General features: G+C 41.0%; 1 protein-coding gene across 4 annotated transcripts in view; it reads left to right on the forward strand.

The window, feature by feature from the left end:
- tnika (TRAF2 and NCK interacting kinase a) overlaps nucleotides 1-17,161 on the forward strand; it is a 62,183-nt gene that overhangs the window by 31,710 nt on the left and 13,312 nt on the right. For 2 of the 4 annotated variants that reach the window (XM_028975245.1, XM_028975248.1), the window contains exons 5-16: nucleotides 2,558-2,668; nucleotides 3,081-3,171; nucleotides 3,634-3,764; nucleotides 5,820-5,874; nucleotides 8,210-8,291; nucleotides 8,861-9,036; nucleotides 9,720-9,786; nucleotides 10,032-10,227; nucleotides 10,640-10,750; nucleotides 11,632-11,718; nucleotides 12,726-12,926; nucleotides 16,884-17,048. In XM_028975245.1, the coding sequence (XP_028831078.1) occupies nucleotides 2,558-2,668; nucleotides 3,081-3,171; nucleotides 3,634-3,764; nucleotides 5,820-5,874; nucleotides 8,210-8,291; nucleotides 8,861-9,036; nucleotides 9,720-9,786; nucleotides 10,032-10,227; nucleotides 10,640-10,750; nucleotides 11,632-11,718; nucleotides 12,726-12,926; nucleotides 16,884-17,048 (1,473 nt within the window). Of the gene's footprint in view, nucleotides 1-2,557; nucleotides 2,669-3,080; nucleotides 3,172-3,633; nucleotides 3,765-5,819; nucleotides 5,875-8,209; nucleotides 8,292-8,860; nucleotides 9,037-9,719; nucleotides 9,787-10,031; nucleotides 10,228-10,639; nucleotides 10,751-11,631; nucleotides 11,719-12,725; nucleotides 12,927-14,181; nucleotides 15,604-16,883; nucleotides 17,049-17,161 lie in introns of those variants that run through there. The other 2 variants (XR_003749425.1, XM_028975246.1) reach the window with 2 other exon arrangements.

Genomic DNA, 17,161 nt, shown 5'->3' on the forward strand with positions numbered 1-17,161 from the left:
CCGCATTTCACCTCAGACTGCAGGTTTTGCAGGTTTTTGCAGGTTGGGATGTGAGGGCTGCTGAGGTGCTGGAATACAGAAGTACAAATGTCAAAATGTAATCGTTCGAAATTGGAAGGTATATCGTGAATAATTTTTTTGCCATATCGCCTAGCCCTATGCACAATATTTACATTTCTACCAGACAATAGTCCGTACTGATCAAGTGGGCACCAGTAATCGGTGGTATTATTAATGAACAGTTTTTGTTTGACTTGGTGAATTCTCAGCAAGGTTGAATCTGAGGGGGCATTTTCAATTATGTTGATATTGGTCGACATTGGCAATGGTGACCTAGCGGTTAAGGAAGTGGCCCCGTAATCGGAAGGTTGGGGGTTCCAAACCAGAACCATCAAGGTGCCACTGAGGTGCCACTGAGCAAAGCACCGTCCCCACACACTGCTCCCCAGGCGCCTGTCATGGCTGCCCACTGCTCACCAAGGGTGATGGTTAAAAGCAGAGGACACATTTCGTTAAGTGCTGTGCTGCAGTGTTTTCACTTTTTTTATTTACTTACATTTTATTTACTTACTCAATTTCTTGGAATCCTTTGGTTTGTCAGTTTGAACGCTTCGAACCAACACTTTTAGCTGCACTACAGTTATCCCGTCCCACAGCACTGAGTCATGGGTCATGTTCTGAGGCAGGGGATGAGGCTGACTCCTCATTGCCCACAGTGAAGTCAGCAGACAGATGCAGAGTCACTTCCCACTCTTCCTCTTTCAAAGCCTGCTGGACTCCAGCATGAAGTGAATAAGTCTGGTGACGCGTCTGCAGTTTTCAGGCAAAAACTGAGAGTCCGAACCCTATCACAGGGTTGTGTGTGTGTTCTTTTTAAGATTTGATTTTGACTTAGCTTAAAGCATCAGTCGATCTGACACAAGGCTGTTTGCAAGGGAATATTTTGTTAATTAAATCCAATCTTCTTTATTCACACAGGACAGGATGAGTGTGTTGAATATTTGGTCAGCAGTGTGCTCTTAGTGACTGTAACGCTTCAAAATAATGCAAAACTAGGTGAGGCTAGGTTAATGGAGTTTAAATTAATCCAGATTGTGGAATGGTATACATATATTACACATTGACTTTTTAATAAATGGAGCCAGTAGTGATACGAATAAATCAAGCATTTTGCATGAAACAACCCGCTTGTCTGTTGCAGTGTCTGGTTGGTTAGATCGTGGGTTACTTCCTACTGGATAGTTTTTTGTCTTCTCCTCGCTCTCTGATATTTTGACACACCACATGCCCTCCGATGGTCTCAGGGTGCTCAGAAGTGTAGGAATGTGTAGGAAGCTGGAGGAATGTGGCTGATAGAGCCTGGCAGCTGCCCTTTTCACTGGGGTCAGTGCCGGATTGCTTCTTAAGGGTTCACCGTCCTCTCAAAACACAATAAAATAAATGAAATAGATGAATGGGCCTGGATTGGCTGACTCATGTTGCCCTTCTCCCCTTGGTATGGTGAACTTTTTTATTTTAGTTTATTTGAGTGCTAAGCCAGCAGTGTCTGTTTGTCTCTTTTTTATTTATTGACCAGTTAGTACAGTCAGTGAAAGGAAGTTAGGGAAGAAGTTTAAGGGAAAAAGAGAGTTTTCGGCTGGCTCGCAGGATGTGGCAAACGGAATAGTGTGTGCGGTTAGACAGAGATTGCTGTTATTGCAGGTTTACTGAGTTAACATTTATCGAGTGGAGTGGAGTGGTTGAATGAGTGAGTGGTTTTCCATAAAATAATACAAACAGAAATACATCACAATGTAAAAAGCCAATAAAAAGCATGCATTTAAATGGTTACATGCCACACAATGAGTTTATTGGACACAAATCCCAGTGGTACACATACAGGCCACAAATGCACTCGTGTAATACAAAAAGGTATTTCACAGGCACGGCAGTCTTGAAATACCTCGCATCTGCACATGTGTGGTCCATGCTACTATCTGTCCCTGTAACTACTGATTGTAAGTTGCTCTGGATAAAGGGCTTCTGCTAAATGCTGTAAATGTAATGCTGTTTCACTGATCTTTTGCCCTGCCTATTGACATTCATCTGACACTGTTGCATTAAATACAGCTAGTTGTGACTACAGAAAAATCACCTCCCAGACTAGATTTATGCCCTGTCCTGACGACCCTTCCCTGGTGCTGCTGTTAAAGGCTGCGATATTCATCATTGGTGTAATGATCTGAGTCTTCCAGCTGTGTGCCATGAATGGAAATAAGTAGCCTCTGGTTTCCATTTCTCTGTGCTTAAAAAATTAAAAAGTAGCAATGTATTTATCGAACAAGCCACTCTGGATTTCTTCATTGGAAATATGTGTGTTTGGGGGGAATGGAGCTTTAGCTTCATTGTAAGAAGGACAGATGTGCAGATGGAGATTTGCAGTTGGGCAAGCCTCCAGTGTACAGGATATGGGAAGAAAGTAGGTGTGATGTGTATGTATGTCATCAGAGAGTTTTTTATCTGGTCATTCATTGTATGTAAACTCACACACAGCTGATGTTCTCTGTCTGTATGACAGCTGGTGATGGAGTTCTGTGGGGCTGGATCAGTGACAGATCTCATTAAAAACACCAAAGGCAACTCTCTGAAAGAGGAGTGGATCGCCTTCATCTGCAGGGAGATCTTACGGGTACGTTTTTCTGCTGCTCTGCCTCTGATAATGGCGGTAACATGCATCACTTGGCCTCTCACCTCTGTCAATGTCACCTGCTGATGTTTCTCAAAGAGACAGCATGTTAGTGTATTTATAATGTCATTTAAATTTTTATTCTCTCATTACAAGCACCATATTAAAATCTTAATGCAAGTATTGCTGATTAATTTTGAGTTTTTTGTAATTGATCATTAAAAGAACATTGTGTTTTAGTTCATAATTAATAGACATTTAAACTTATATGCTGTCAGCTATACTTTCATTTAGTTAGAGTTGCATACATGTATTTGTTAGATATTTCTTGCTGAGAGTGCTGTGTACTAAATACCTTGGTTTTACTGTGTACTGATTTTGTTCTCTGTGTTCCTTCTGTTGATGTTTTTTTCAGGGACTTGTGCACCTCCACATGCACAAAGTCATCCACAGAGATATCAAGGGACAGAATGTTCTTCTCACAGGGAACGCCCAGGTCAAACTTGGTGAGCTTACTGTCCAGAAGTGAACAGACCATTCAGTGCCCACAGCATGACTATGTTAAATAGAAATCCATTTATTGGATTAAATGTAAATATACCACCGAGCAGAAAGCTCTGGAACAGCATTTCAGAACTCCAGTGCCATGGTTCTTTTTCCAACACAACCAGGCACTTGTCAGACCAGGCCCCTTGTCTGACTGAGCCGTAGCTGCCATATTGTTTGCGTATAGGATAACCAGCCTGCACTGAAATCGCCATGGCAATGGAGAGTGGAAGGGAATATATGTTCACTTCACTATTGGCAAAATTTCCCAATAAAGGAAAATTGTCTGCAACACAAATAGCACTGCAACAATAAAAAGACATTTACAATACACAATGCGCGAAATTACAAGTTAGGTAAATGTTGTAAATGCTGTTTTAAATACCAGTACAGAGATAATGATGCTTTGTTTTTGAACACAGTGGACTTTGGCGTCAGTGCTCAGCTTGACCGCACAGTTGGACGGAGGAACACATTCATTGGCACGCCTTACTGGATGGCACCGGAGGTCATCGCCTGTGATGAGAATCCTGAAGCTACATATGATTTCAAGGTGAGCACAGGGCTGGGTGAAATGACTCATGAATTTTAGGATAATAGCTTTGCACTCTGTCACACCAGCCTTAGACTTTGATTCTTCAGTTATCACTGAAATACCATTTCTGTCATGAACGTAGCTTATCACCTTAGTTAAATTAAGAAGATCTAGTATCAGAACTATAATGTAATGTTCATATGTATGTTTATGTACAGTCATTTGCAAGTCAAAGTATTTTATTTATATATATATATATATATGTGTGTGTGTGTATACATGTACATATACGTACGTATATGTGTATATATATATACACATATATACATATATACATATATATACATACATACATACATACATACATACATACATACATATATATATATATATATATATATATATATATATATATATATATATATATATATATATATATATATATATATATATATATATATATATATATATATATATATATATATATATATATATATATATATATATATATATATATATATATTTTCTTTGAGTGGAGCATGAATTATGTTTACCTGGTTAAGCCAGAGGAGTGACTGACATAGCAGTTTATGTGTGAGTCAGACGAAGATTCTCTTTCCATTTAACAGCCATGACTATAGCTTCTCCAAAACACCTCTTAAAGAGCCCAAAGCCAAGGACCACTGTAGTTTTTACTAGTAAGATTAAAGCCACAGGGAGTGATCATTAGAATGTGAGAAAGTAACAACTAATTTGTATACAACATACATGAGGTGAAAATCACACATTCATTCATTCATACTCAACATAGGTCATACATCCATAAGGGATTTGCACCTTTATAGCTTGATGAGCTGTGGTATAATATATATTCCCTTTGTTAGATGTATAAATCATGTCTAACTCTGTATCACGCTGAAATTCAACAAAATTTAGTGGAAGATGGTCATGTCATTTCTTGTAATTCAGATCAGTGCTAGAGAGCAGAAGCACACTTCCAATCTTTCTCCAGTCCTTTGTATATTACAACTGGACCCTTAAATACACCTCACTTGAGTTGATACGGCTTGAGGCCAAGAAAATACTACCTGACCTTTTGACTTGTGGTCGGGTCATAAGGGTTCGTTCTGTGAATATAAAGAAATGGATTGACACACAACGTAGAGCATTGGATGTCCCTGCCATGTCCAATGCACTCATTGGCTGTAGCTTTTAAGTAACTGCACAAGATATTCAGCATGTCAGATATCTGGTCATCAAGGAGTCTGGCCGTCTTTGACCACACAAAGTAATGTGTGGTCACCAATTCGAGTTTCAAGATAGCTTTATTTTCACTGTACAAGTACAATGAGATGTCATTTGGAGCAAGCTCTCAGATGCACCATAAATAGTATAATAATTAACTATATAGCAAAAAGTGGAATAAAATATATATAGACATGTAAATTATATACAAAATACGCTGTTGGATTACTGATCAACCAATGATTTGCTTCAAATATTGTATTTAAGTTGTTAACATGACCTCCAAATTGGTCTTGACATTATGTAGTCATAATTAGGCTTTCAAACAAAATGTGTACAAAATCACAAAAGCCTACCAAATTTTATGTAGGTAGGTACACTCCACCGGAATATCAGTAACCATGCGGGTTATGTGCTGTGTGTGTAGTTCATGGTCTGTAGAGACGACACAATAAATAGTTGTGAGCTTAAACCACAACCTGCTAAAATACACATATAGAATAGACTCTGCGTCTAACTGTCTGCAAGGACATGTTTTTCTGCACCGCTGTTTACTGGCTTAGTCCTTCCAGTGAACCAGCTGCTGACAGGCTCTCACGTTTCTCTGGGAAGGGGAACTGTGATGGGAAATTAAATCAGGGCAAGGCCAGGCAATAACAAATATCTTGTCTATAGACCCAATTTGGAGTCCGCATGGTGCGAGAGAAAAAAGAATGAGGTACTAAAATTAGTTTTTGAAAATCAGCTCCTCCCAGTCTTTCACATTGTGTAACAATTATTGTCTCCTGTAACTGACCATCCCATTTTCCTCTGTTCTCTCTATTACAGAGTGACCTGTGGTCATTGGGAATCACAGCCATCGAAATGGCAGAAGGTGCACCTCGTAAGTCATCACACATGGACCCCTATAGAACTACTGCACACACACACACACACACACACATACACACTCAGCAGCTGTCAGCACGGCAGCTGTAGGTGTCACACCCTATACTGGGTGGGCTTTGATGAGTGACGGCTGGGCAGAAGGATAAGGTCGGTGTCCGTGTGATTCCCATGGAGCGTTCTGACTTAGGGAGAGATGTCAGTGTGGCGTCTTCTCTATACTTTCTTTCAAAGAGAAACCACTGCAAGGTCAACAGCAACAACAGCGTTTCCGAACAGAGCAGGAGAAGGGAGCAGAATCTGGAGCCTGCATGTGTTCAATTAATCACATAGTGAATATGTGTGAAGTGCAAACCCCTTTGCTGTCGGTGTGCCGGATGACTGGTGATGTAGATGTGTACGCATCTTTACTTTTTTTGTTTGCCAGAATTTTGTCGTGCCAGATCTCACTTCACAGAAATAAATAAACAACCAACCTTGATTGGAAACAGAGATGCTAAAGCCTGCATGTCCTTGGTTTGGTAGCGATCCCATTACTGCTGCTGCCAAGCTGAGCAGTGCCATGCCTGAGGGCACCGTCTCACGGTCCCATGGGACCCTGCAGCACCTGCATGGACACTGCAAAGCTGGCAGTTTGCCGTTGTTCCTGCTGTGTCATTACATCCCACCACGAACACAGCCTCAGCGTTATAGTAATGCAACACAGGCACGCCTGCAACATCAGCGAATGAGAGCACCCCAAACATTAAAATGCTTCTAAACACACCTCATTCTGTCTATATTTTAGTAACAAAAAAAAGACACAAAACATATAGATCCAGCCTACTGTCTTGCTATTAATTTGTTTCTAGGGCTATCAATCGATTAAAACATTAAACAAATTAATTGCACATTTTGCAAGTAACAAATCATAATTAATTTGAGACAAATGCTTGCTGTAATGCATATTTAAAACTATGAGAGAGAAGAAGTGAAGGGAAAGGCAATGATTGATTAGTTTTTTTGTTTTTTTTACATTAATCATACTGCAGACTACATTAAAGTAAAAAAATGGAAATAAAAATTGTGCAAATGACTTTGTTTTTCCCAACAATTCAGTCAGGCAATTTTTTGTTTTAAAAAGTTCCACCTAAGGGCTAGGATGCTCCAAAATGTTGTGAACCACCCGTCACATGGTACAGTGTTCATTACATTTTCAGCAATGTTTATCCATTTGAAAATTATGTAAATGTGCATGCGAGAACTGCATCATCTGAATTTGCCCTACTACTCTTCCTCTGTCCATCAAAATCCTTATAAAGTGAAGTGATTGTCACATGTGCTACACAGCAGCACAGCACACAGTGCACACAGTGAAATTTGTCCTCTGCATTTAACCCATCACCCTGAGTGAGCAGTGGGCAGCCATGACCGGCGCCCGGGGAGCAGTGTGTGGGGACGGTGCTTTGCTCAGTGGCACCTCAGTGGCACCTTAGCGGATCGGGATTCGAACCGGCAACCTTCTGATTACGGGGCCGCTTCCTTAACCGCTAGGCCACCACTGCCCCTATGTTTCACATTTGCATTATATAAAAATATAAGTATAAAGCCAACACAAGGAGTAAACAAAATGCAGCTGTATCAATTATGTTATTTTTGTTATTAAGGTATTTTAATATTAATGTATAACCTGTGTGAGAAATCCTCAATTTCTCAGCATAACAGGAACAGGTGTGAATCTCTGCAAGGCACAGTAATAAAAGTGATCACCACTGCGCCCTTAGAGTAATAACCTCTGTTCTTTTCTGTGCTGGACACTGCTACAGCAATGCTGTTTTATGCAAAGTCTTGAACTACATTGTCTGATCACTGGGGAAATAAAAGGAAAGCCTACATAGTCTTAATAGAGGGGGATTTATAAATTATAATACAGTGCCATTGTCAGTTGTTTTTATATAACTTTTTATATAACTTTCAGAAGTTGCAGAAGCCAAATCTGAAGATCTTCATTATAATACATAAATAAGAACAACTAAATTGTGGTGTAATTACAATAAATCAAATTGTGAGGAACCCACCCTCATGTGTTTTTGTTGCTTTGAATTCAGTGCTACAATTTTACCTAATTTTAGGTTGCAAACTCATGATACAGGCTGATAAAAATCTGTCAAGATTCAGCTCAGAAAGCAGCTAATTTGATGCACATAGTTTCCTAAATGGTCTGTTCTTGGAGGGTTCTCAATCAATATCTGCTTCACTGCACGGACAGTTAAGACATATTTGGTGTAGACACATCTTCATTTCCAACAATGATCTTCTCTTCTCCTCCCCTCTCTCTCTCTCTCTCTCTGCAGCACTGTGTGACATGCATCCTATGAGGGCCCTGTTTCTGATCCCCAGAAACCCTCCTCCCACTCTCAAGTCTCTCAAGAAGTGGTGAGTGCCCCTGTTCAGCGTTCCCTGTTCCTGTGCCATTTGGCTCAGTATTCAGATCTCCTCTAACGGTAGTACACACCTACCAACTTGAAGTTAATCACTGTGGAAGTGGGTTTTATGTCGCAGAGAGAGGGAGGGGAAGGAGAGGAAAACAGGTAGAGCTTGGAGAGGGATAAGGCACAAGACCTGAAATAGGTACTGACCTTGGTAGGAGCAAAACTCAGCATTTTATTTAAATTCGCAACAAATCGTTTTAGTGTGCAGACAACTTCTGTTCTTGATCCCAATTATATGAACCTCTCTCTTTTTTTTAATTTAGATCTTAGGCTTAGGTCTCATGTTTTCTGACAGTTTCAACATGACCATCACCATGTGAAATGCATGTGCAGCTCATATTATTTTCTTAAATTGAGGGATTTTATGTCTGAATTTCAAGCAGAAGTCTCTTTAGGGTTGCCAAAAATGTCTTAGATGCTTCTGAGGAGAGTTTTTATGGAGAGAGAATATAGGAAGTTGTAATGAGCAGTATATATCTCTCGATTTCTATTCATTGTTCACTCATCTTCTAGGTCCAGAAAATTTCTATCGTTCATCGAGAGATGCCTGATGAAGAACCATAACTATCGACCCACTTCTGTAGAACTTCTGAGTCATGTCTTTGTCAGTGAAATAACCAATGACCGACAGATCCGCAACCAGCTGAAAGACCACATAGACCGCACCAGGGGCAAACGCCGTGAGAAAGGTGAAGGTGTTTGGTCTTTTCTTTCTGATGGACAGTGTCCATATGGCGAACATGTGGGAGGAAGTTATTCGATCCACTACTACTTCTACTTCTACTTTAAGGTCTGTCATAGAAGCTTTTAGCAGCTTTAGCAGCAGGGTTGTCAAGAGGAAGCCAGGGACAAATGTGCCTTTTCACAAGGAGTGCTGGCAGTGTTCCTTTATAAGGATGTAAATGTAATTTGCCTTGGCAGAACTGCACCCTGGTTAAACACTTCAAAGTGCTGGGGGGTAGAGTTAGAGTGAAGGGGAAAAGACTACAGCTAGAAAAATATACACTACAGGCCAGATGTTTGGACCCACCCAAATTAATAATAATAAAAAAGGTGCAGTTTAACAAACCACTCCTTGCCTTCATCACAGTAGCAAACATTTCCAGCAATGTTTGGAAAAAGATTCTTACTAACCCCCCAGCACATTTCCAAGCATGCAAATGAATGTCAGTAAGCTAAAGACACACCTGAAATGACTTGATAAATTCTGATAAATTAAAAATGTACCACATATGTGAATTAACTGAGAGTAACACAATAATACTTGATTTAAATAAATGATATTTACATGCTTTGTAGCATCTGAAATGTGAAATTAAATCCAGTAGCAGTACTTTGGTTTGATGAGTCTCATACTTCTCCTGTCATTTAGATGAGACTGAGTATGAGTACAGTGGGAGCGAGGAAGAGGATGCAGAGAATGACAAGGGAGAGCCCAGGTACTGCTTTATTATACCACCATTCTTCTGTCTAAGGCACGGAGCGACTGGACTAATAGCTCAAAGGTTAATTTAGGTGATGGAGAGCCTCTATGGCTTTGCCAGCAGCAAAAGGGGAGCTCTGATGTAGTTTTTTAATATGTGGAACTGATGGTTTATGAGACATATGCTGAATGTGCTGCGCTGGCTCTAGCAAAATGTTAGAGGTACATGACAGGCTTCAGTCATCCTTGCTTGCCCTACAGCTCCATCATCAATGTCCCGGGAGAATCCACTCTGAGGCGAGACTTCCTACGGCTGCAGCTGGCCAACAAGGAGCGGGCGGAGTTGTTCCGCCGACAGCAGCTGGAGCAGCAGAATGAGGAGCCCTGGCGGCAACTGCAAGCTGAGAGGCAGAAGCGCATTGTGGAGCAAAAAGAGCAGAGGCAGCAGTTGCTGGAGGTATATCATAGAACCAGAGCACACCCAAGTTGCACCTTGTTACAACCAGTCATTCCTTTTGGCAAGGCCTCATTTCACACATGATCCTTCCATCTTGAAAAGCTGAGTTGTTGGATTTACTTTAGCTCCAGCCATCTGTGTTGAAAAGAAATTGACTTCCCAAATATATCATGCATTACTTTCTGAAAAGATTTCATTAAATTCATTTAATCATGCACAGAGTGATCAGCATTACTCACATGCATTGTTTAGTAAATGCTGGTTGTATTCTTTAAAACAAGGACTTCCATTCCCACCTCCATTCCTGTTGTCACTGTTTAAAGACCTGACCACTAGTACATGCATAATTAGTTTGAAATGAATGTGTTTGGATTCTGTGTGTAATACTTGTGTATGTATATGCAATCTGTAGCTGCACTTTCAGGAGCAAGAGTTACGAAGGCAGAAGCAGAAAGAGCAAAGGCAGTACTGTGAAGAGGCACTGCGGAGAAAGGAGGAGAGGAGACAGGCGGAGAGAGAGCAGGTACGGAACTCACACATACAAGTTACATAAGCACCCTTAAAAAGGTGGAAAGGTGAGACATATGGTGTAGGCTTTCACTCACAACTCACAGACTCTGTATGTAAGGTTGGAATGTATAGAGAATGTAGAGAATATGTGAAACTGGCTATTCCAAGAAAGGACCACTTGCCATCTGTTTCATGGAGAAGATAAACTAAATACTTTTTTTTAGCAACATTTAAAATGGGAGGATCCTGTAGACATTATTGATTGTCAGGTCTCATTCTGGATCAATTTAAACCCACTTCTGTGAACATGTCACACTTGCAATGGTAGAGCAAGTATCTGTGTTGCCAGATACTTGACTATTAATAGCCCAAAAATGCACCAAAACATAAAGTGACACAACTAACTCCCACAACTACTCTTATTACTACTGTAGATGATGTAGGGCCTTAATTTTCATGTATCATAATTAGTTTCAGTAGTTGTTAATTCTATTATGTCTAGTTTTGCATCTAGTTTTTGTCCAGTTCCATAATGTGATTCAAAAGCTGTTGTAATGTAAAGCAGAGTATGTGGTCAAGTTGTCTTAGGTCTATGGGTGGAGGGAACTGTGTTACAGCATAAGCCGTGATAAATGGTAGCAAGAGATCAGATGCTCTTGACACTCTGGGCATCTTGATGAATTATCAGTTGCTTTAATGGCCTGAGTGTGTCACGCTTTGTGGTGTCTCTTTGATCTGTCACTCGATCTGTCGATTCTCCTCTAAGCCAGGCTCTCATTCTCCTCCACCTCTTTCTAGCCAACACTGTTGGAGTTTACACCACCCTCTCACTCTCTCTTCTTCCCTTTTCCTCACACTCCATCTGTCTCCCTGCTGGCCGGGACTGGTCTGCAGGAGTATATCCGCCGGCAGCTGGAGGAAGAGCAGCGACAGTTGGAGATCCTGCAGCAGCAGCTTCTTCAGGAGCAAGCGCTCCTTCTGGTACCGGCCAAAGAGATTTCTCTTCACCATCTCCTCCTTTCCTTTCCTCTGTCGTTTCCTTTCAGCCTATTTGCGCTTGTTCTCATACTACAGGCCACAGGCCGTTAAACCCTCTGTCACTGGCCTATAATGTTGAATGCAGGCATGAAGTTTTACCCGTTCCCAGAGGGCCCAGAGGGACTATTGTGCACCGATGTGAAATATATAAAACATATATATATTTTTTTGGTTCCTTTTTGTTCGGAAGCACACATGAGCAAAAGCAGAAAGGATTTACTTTGTGCCACTTCTGAAAGAGACATTTTAAAAGCTTTTTTAAAATCAGAGGGGAAAAACAGCTCCCATTTTTTGTGCTGGCAGGAATCAAAGGAGAACGAAAAAGTAAAAAACTCCTGAGGACACAGTAGTACATTGAAGTGCTGTCTCTTATTGCTCCCTGGAGACTCCCTGAGCCAAGGCTCAGAATGTTCAGTTGCATTGTGTATTCCTGTGGCCAGGAGCTTTAGCACTGCAGAGCTGCCCATATGCTACCCACTCACCACCATATGGCTGACTTCCTCCCACCTTATCACAGCAAATTAGCATTTGGCCACTACTTTTGGTCCAAATTGGGATGTATTCATATGATACTGGGTCTATTCATACCTATTACATCATAGTTTCAATTAGCCTATTATCCACTTAACTAATTTGCAGATTTCTTCACAGTTACTTATTTTAATAAAATTTCTCTTAATAGAGATTGAAAGTGCAGTCATTTTAAAATGTAGTAAACATATGAAGTAAAGTGAGTGGAGCACTGAAGATGATGACGGCCTAATAGCAGGCTCATTTGACCCCATCCTGGAGGTGGGTAGAATGGGAATTTGCTCCCATCACCTTACTACGCTATTGTCACGTGTCCATTTGTGATGTCCCATGTTTGCGTGGCCAGCTTTTGTGTAGTGCTAGAAGAGAGATTCCCCACCTGACTGTCTGTTGTTCTGTCTGTGTCTCTGTGACTGTAGGAGTACAAGCGGAAGCAGCTGGAGGAGCAACGGCAGGCAGATCGTCTACAGCGGCAGCTTCATCAGGAGAGGGCATACCTTGTTTCTCTCCAACAACAACAGCAGCAACAGCAACAAGAGTCTCGGCCGATGGAGAAGAAGCAAATGTACCATTACAAAGATTCAGTCAACCCGACCGACAAACCTGCCTGGGCCAAAGAGGTAGCCAGCGTCAATGTTAACCTAATCACATCGACCAGCTTTCACATCCAACAGGCCTTCTGTTTTTGAAGTTCATCATTTGAAGTCTTGCAGCTTTCCAGGGCTAACATCACTGTCCTTTTCTTCCACACAGAAATCCAATCATAGCCTACAATTTCTACGTATGTCCACTGTGAAGCGTAATGAATTCAAAGATGCCAGGCAAAATATATTCCTAATGATTTAGAATGTATGATTATGAGCCGTGTGTTGCCCTGCATGTTTGACCATTTGCACAAGTGTGTTTCATCTAATGAAAATTGCTTTCATTGTTTTGTGTTTATGATTGTCAATTAATGGCATTCTGTTAAAAGATTGTTGTGTGTGACATTAGGGCCATTTGATCAAAATTCAGTCAATTAAGCACAATTAAGCACACAAGTCAGAATGAAAACTTTTACTTTTAATACTTAAGTACATTTGAAGGCAGTTTGAGTTTTAGTCAAGAGGAAGCCTAAAAGCATTTTTTTACTGGAGTCCTTCAAGTACATGGTTTATATACTTTGTCTACCACTGGTAAATTGCGTTAATTTATTTGAAGACGTTAAATAAATTATAAACATGTTAATTTGAATTAACATTATGATTTTGCCATTCTGAATGGTCAATGTTCTCATTCAATGTGTTTTCTTTATTTTCATGACCATTTACATTGGCAGATTCTCACTGAAGGCATCAAAACCATGAATGAACACATGTGGAGTTATGTACTTAACAAAAAGGTGAAATAACTGAAAACATGTTTTATATTCTAGTTTCTTCAAAATAGCCGCCCTTTGCTCTTATTACTGCTTTGCACACTCTTGGCATTCTCTCGATGAGCTTCAAGAGGTCGTCACCTGAAATGGTTTTTCAACAGTCTTGAAGGAGTTCCCAGAGGTGTTTAGCACTTGTTGGCCCCTTTACCTTCACTCTGCAGTCCATCACACCCCAAACCATCTCGATTGGGTTCAGGTCCGGTGTCTGTGAAGCCAGGTTATCTGCCACAGCACTCCATCACTCTCCTGTGTTCATTCATAGTTATGATACCTTCAGTAAGAATCTACCAATGTAATGAAAACAAAGAAAACAATGAATGAGAAGGTGTGTCCAAACTTTTGACCTGTACTGTAAATAACATGCAAGTTTATATTTTCTGTTACTTTAACTTAATTATGATTTACCAAAGTCTACTATACCCTCATTGGTCCTCTTCCATGTTCTCCTGCCACATCAGGTTCACCGGCATGGCATCAAGCACCTCTCCCCCCACCACCAACGACCAACCTGCCACCCCATTAAAGTACCTTCCCCAAAAAAGGTCCAGGCTGGTCACAGGCTCCATCAGCATGGCCCTCATGCCCCTGCTAAGCGCCAAGTCAAACAACCCATCCCCCGCATCCAGATCTCAATGGGAGGGGGGCTTCGAAGCAGTGACCTGGCCAAGCCGAAAGGCAGGCAGGTCCAGGTTGAGCAGAAGCGTGGACGCAGCCCTGGCACCCATCACAATGCCAAGCTGGTTAGTGAGGACTTAGACATGTCCTGGGCCTTAGAGTCCAACCCTAGAAGTAATTCGTCCTCTCCCTGCCGCAGAGTGAGCATAAGTGATGATGAAGACGTCTTGACGTCACTTGAGGGAGGGTCATATATTATCGATAATCTCTCTGCTTCTGCCCCTGAGACCTCACTCCGGGCTATGCTGCCCCGTGAACGGCGCTCTTACTCTGAAGTCTCCAGAAACTTCCTGGAGGTACCTTCACCGCATCTCAATATGATGCATTGTATGAAGAGTTCTGATCGGGACCTGTTAGAAAGGCTCAAATCTAAGTTTGGTCCTCTGGACCTGTGCATGCCTGAAACAGCTCGCATGCTTGAACATGGTTCGCAGCCTATGCACCGCTCCCGCTCCATGTGCAACGAGGGGGCTCTGCTCACTGAAGAACAGAGGAAAAGAAGAGCCTCCTTCTCCAACTTGTTACTGCAGTGGTTTGGGCTTTCCCCTCATGGATCATCCAAAACTAGTCCCGTTTCTTCTCGTTCCCCCTCCCCTGTGTTTATAGATGACACAACTCTGAAAGTCACCCCCAATATAACTAATTAGATGGCTTATAGTGATTTTAACTATTTATGCAGGAGATTTGAGGCAAAAAACACACACACACACACACACACACACACACACACACACTGTCGTAGGACTGGGGTTACATATGTAACCAGCATTTTACATATTGGCACAAAAACAAAAAAATTCTGCATTATGCTAAATTGTGTTTTAAATGAGGCCTCAAGAAAAAAAATTCAATATGCTGCACTTGATAATCCCATCTAACATAATGTTAGCACTGTAACCCCAGTAAGATTCATAACTCACTTTGTAAATGGTGTATATATGTTAAATTATGTAGTCTCAATAAATATATGCTGTATATATGTATATGTAGTAAGTTTTGTTGTAAGAAGGCAGCACGGGGACTGATTCAGACTATATTCAAAAGGTTTCTAACCATTAGATCACTAATTCCACACTAATAGATTATCACAACCCCCAAAGCCCCTATAAACTCTGAACTGGATTGGCCCATCATCTCGTTGCATGGAAAATGGATGACCGGAGAGGACTCTGGACTGGACACCATGATTTCTCTCAGATCTTAAGGTTCAGTGTCTATTTCCTGACTGCAGCCGTCACTGGGTGCTTTGCTGGTGGTGGTGGAGCCTTAATACGACCTGTTCTTCTGTGGCATCATGTGATAAAAAGCAAAATGCGTGCTCAGTCGCAACAACTAATCCCATACACTAATAAATACCTCCCCTTTAGGGCAATTAATGCTAATTTAAAATGCTCCAGAGTTTGAAATTTGTGACAAATTGAATTTTCAGAAACAATATTTTATACAACAGTCAGTAGTTGCAGTGTCACCTTTTCTCTTCAACCTCAAGTTCACAGGGTTTACAAAAATAGCAGTTTTGTGCTCTTCTCTCATCTCTGTGGGAATATTGATTCTGTTCACTCTACACTCCTCTGCTAGCAGGCTGTGTTTCCAGTTGATCCTGGGGTCTCCTAACAATGGCTTCTCACCCCCCTCCTCTCTCACTCTCTTTCCACTGTTTAATGGAATGGGCTCCTATTCTGTATGAAAGGGCTTTTGGGTATTTGATGCCCATACTTTCAACGTAATCAAACATTTGTAAAGGTCTCTGGCGAGATATTACCTACTCAATATATGCAGGATATTTATCACAAAACAGCACTCTGGTTTTGGTGAAATATTCCAAAAGCCCTTCTCACAGTTAAAAGGAGGTTAAGGAAGTCCAAGATGCTAACAATGATATTTCTGCAATTCCCACAGATTTCTTCAGATTCCTTTTCACATGGATACAAACTAACTTGCCATAGCATGCTTCACCATCCTCATGCCATGGCAACTAATGCATACTGTCATCATTCATATAGAACAATATCTGCTGCTACTATTATTGTGTTTAACTGTCCACATCCTCTGATGCCACAAATGAGTGGGTTTTCTTGATCAGATTATAAGGATTTACCAATATTTTCAATTATTCAAATGTTCTCTGCTTGTGGTGTTGAGGGGGTGACTTGGATGACTATTGCAGATGAGTTTAACATTTTCCTGTATAATGCAGTTTAACATGCCATGAGTGACAGAACACAAATAACTTAACATTACCTAATATATGATTTTGTGTAATTTTGTTATAAAGCAGTATACATTTAGAAAGAATAATAATGGATTTTAAAAAATTAGTAAAATTGATTATTGAACTCTCTTTGCATCCGATTACATTCAAGAAAGGTGTTCTGTGTTCATCGTGTGTGTCAAATAAGCTGCTTAATTTGGGAACATGGTGAGTGGAATTTCAGCAACAGTAGTTAGTACTTATATTTCTTTAATGTTTTCTGACCTGGATTAGGTTGAGGAGCGCTCCAAAATGAACCGCCAAAGTTCTCCGGCACTACAGCACAAGGTCAGCAACCGCATATCAGACCCATCCCTGCCACCTCGCTCCGAGTCCTTCAGCAGTGGGGGCATGCAGTCAGCCTGTACCCCACCAAAACAGCGATCTGTGGAACCACAGGTAATACTCATGTATTCGTTTGGTGTGGCCTGGTGTGGATATGAGTATGAATTTGCATCTGTGTAAAAAATTTTTTGTGTAGCATCTTTGCACTTTTCATATGCAGACCACAA

The sequence above is a fragment of the Denticeps clupeoides genome, chromosome 4 (assembly GCF_900700375.1).
Source record: "Denticeps clupeoides chromosome 4, fDenClu1.1, whole genome shotgun sequence".
Classification (NCBI taxonomy): Eukaryota; Metazoa; Chordata; class Actinopteri; order Clupeiformes; family Denticipitidae; genus Denticeps; species Denticeps clupeoides.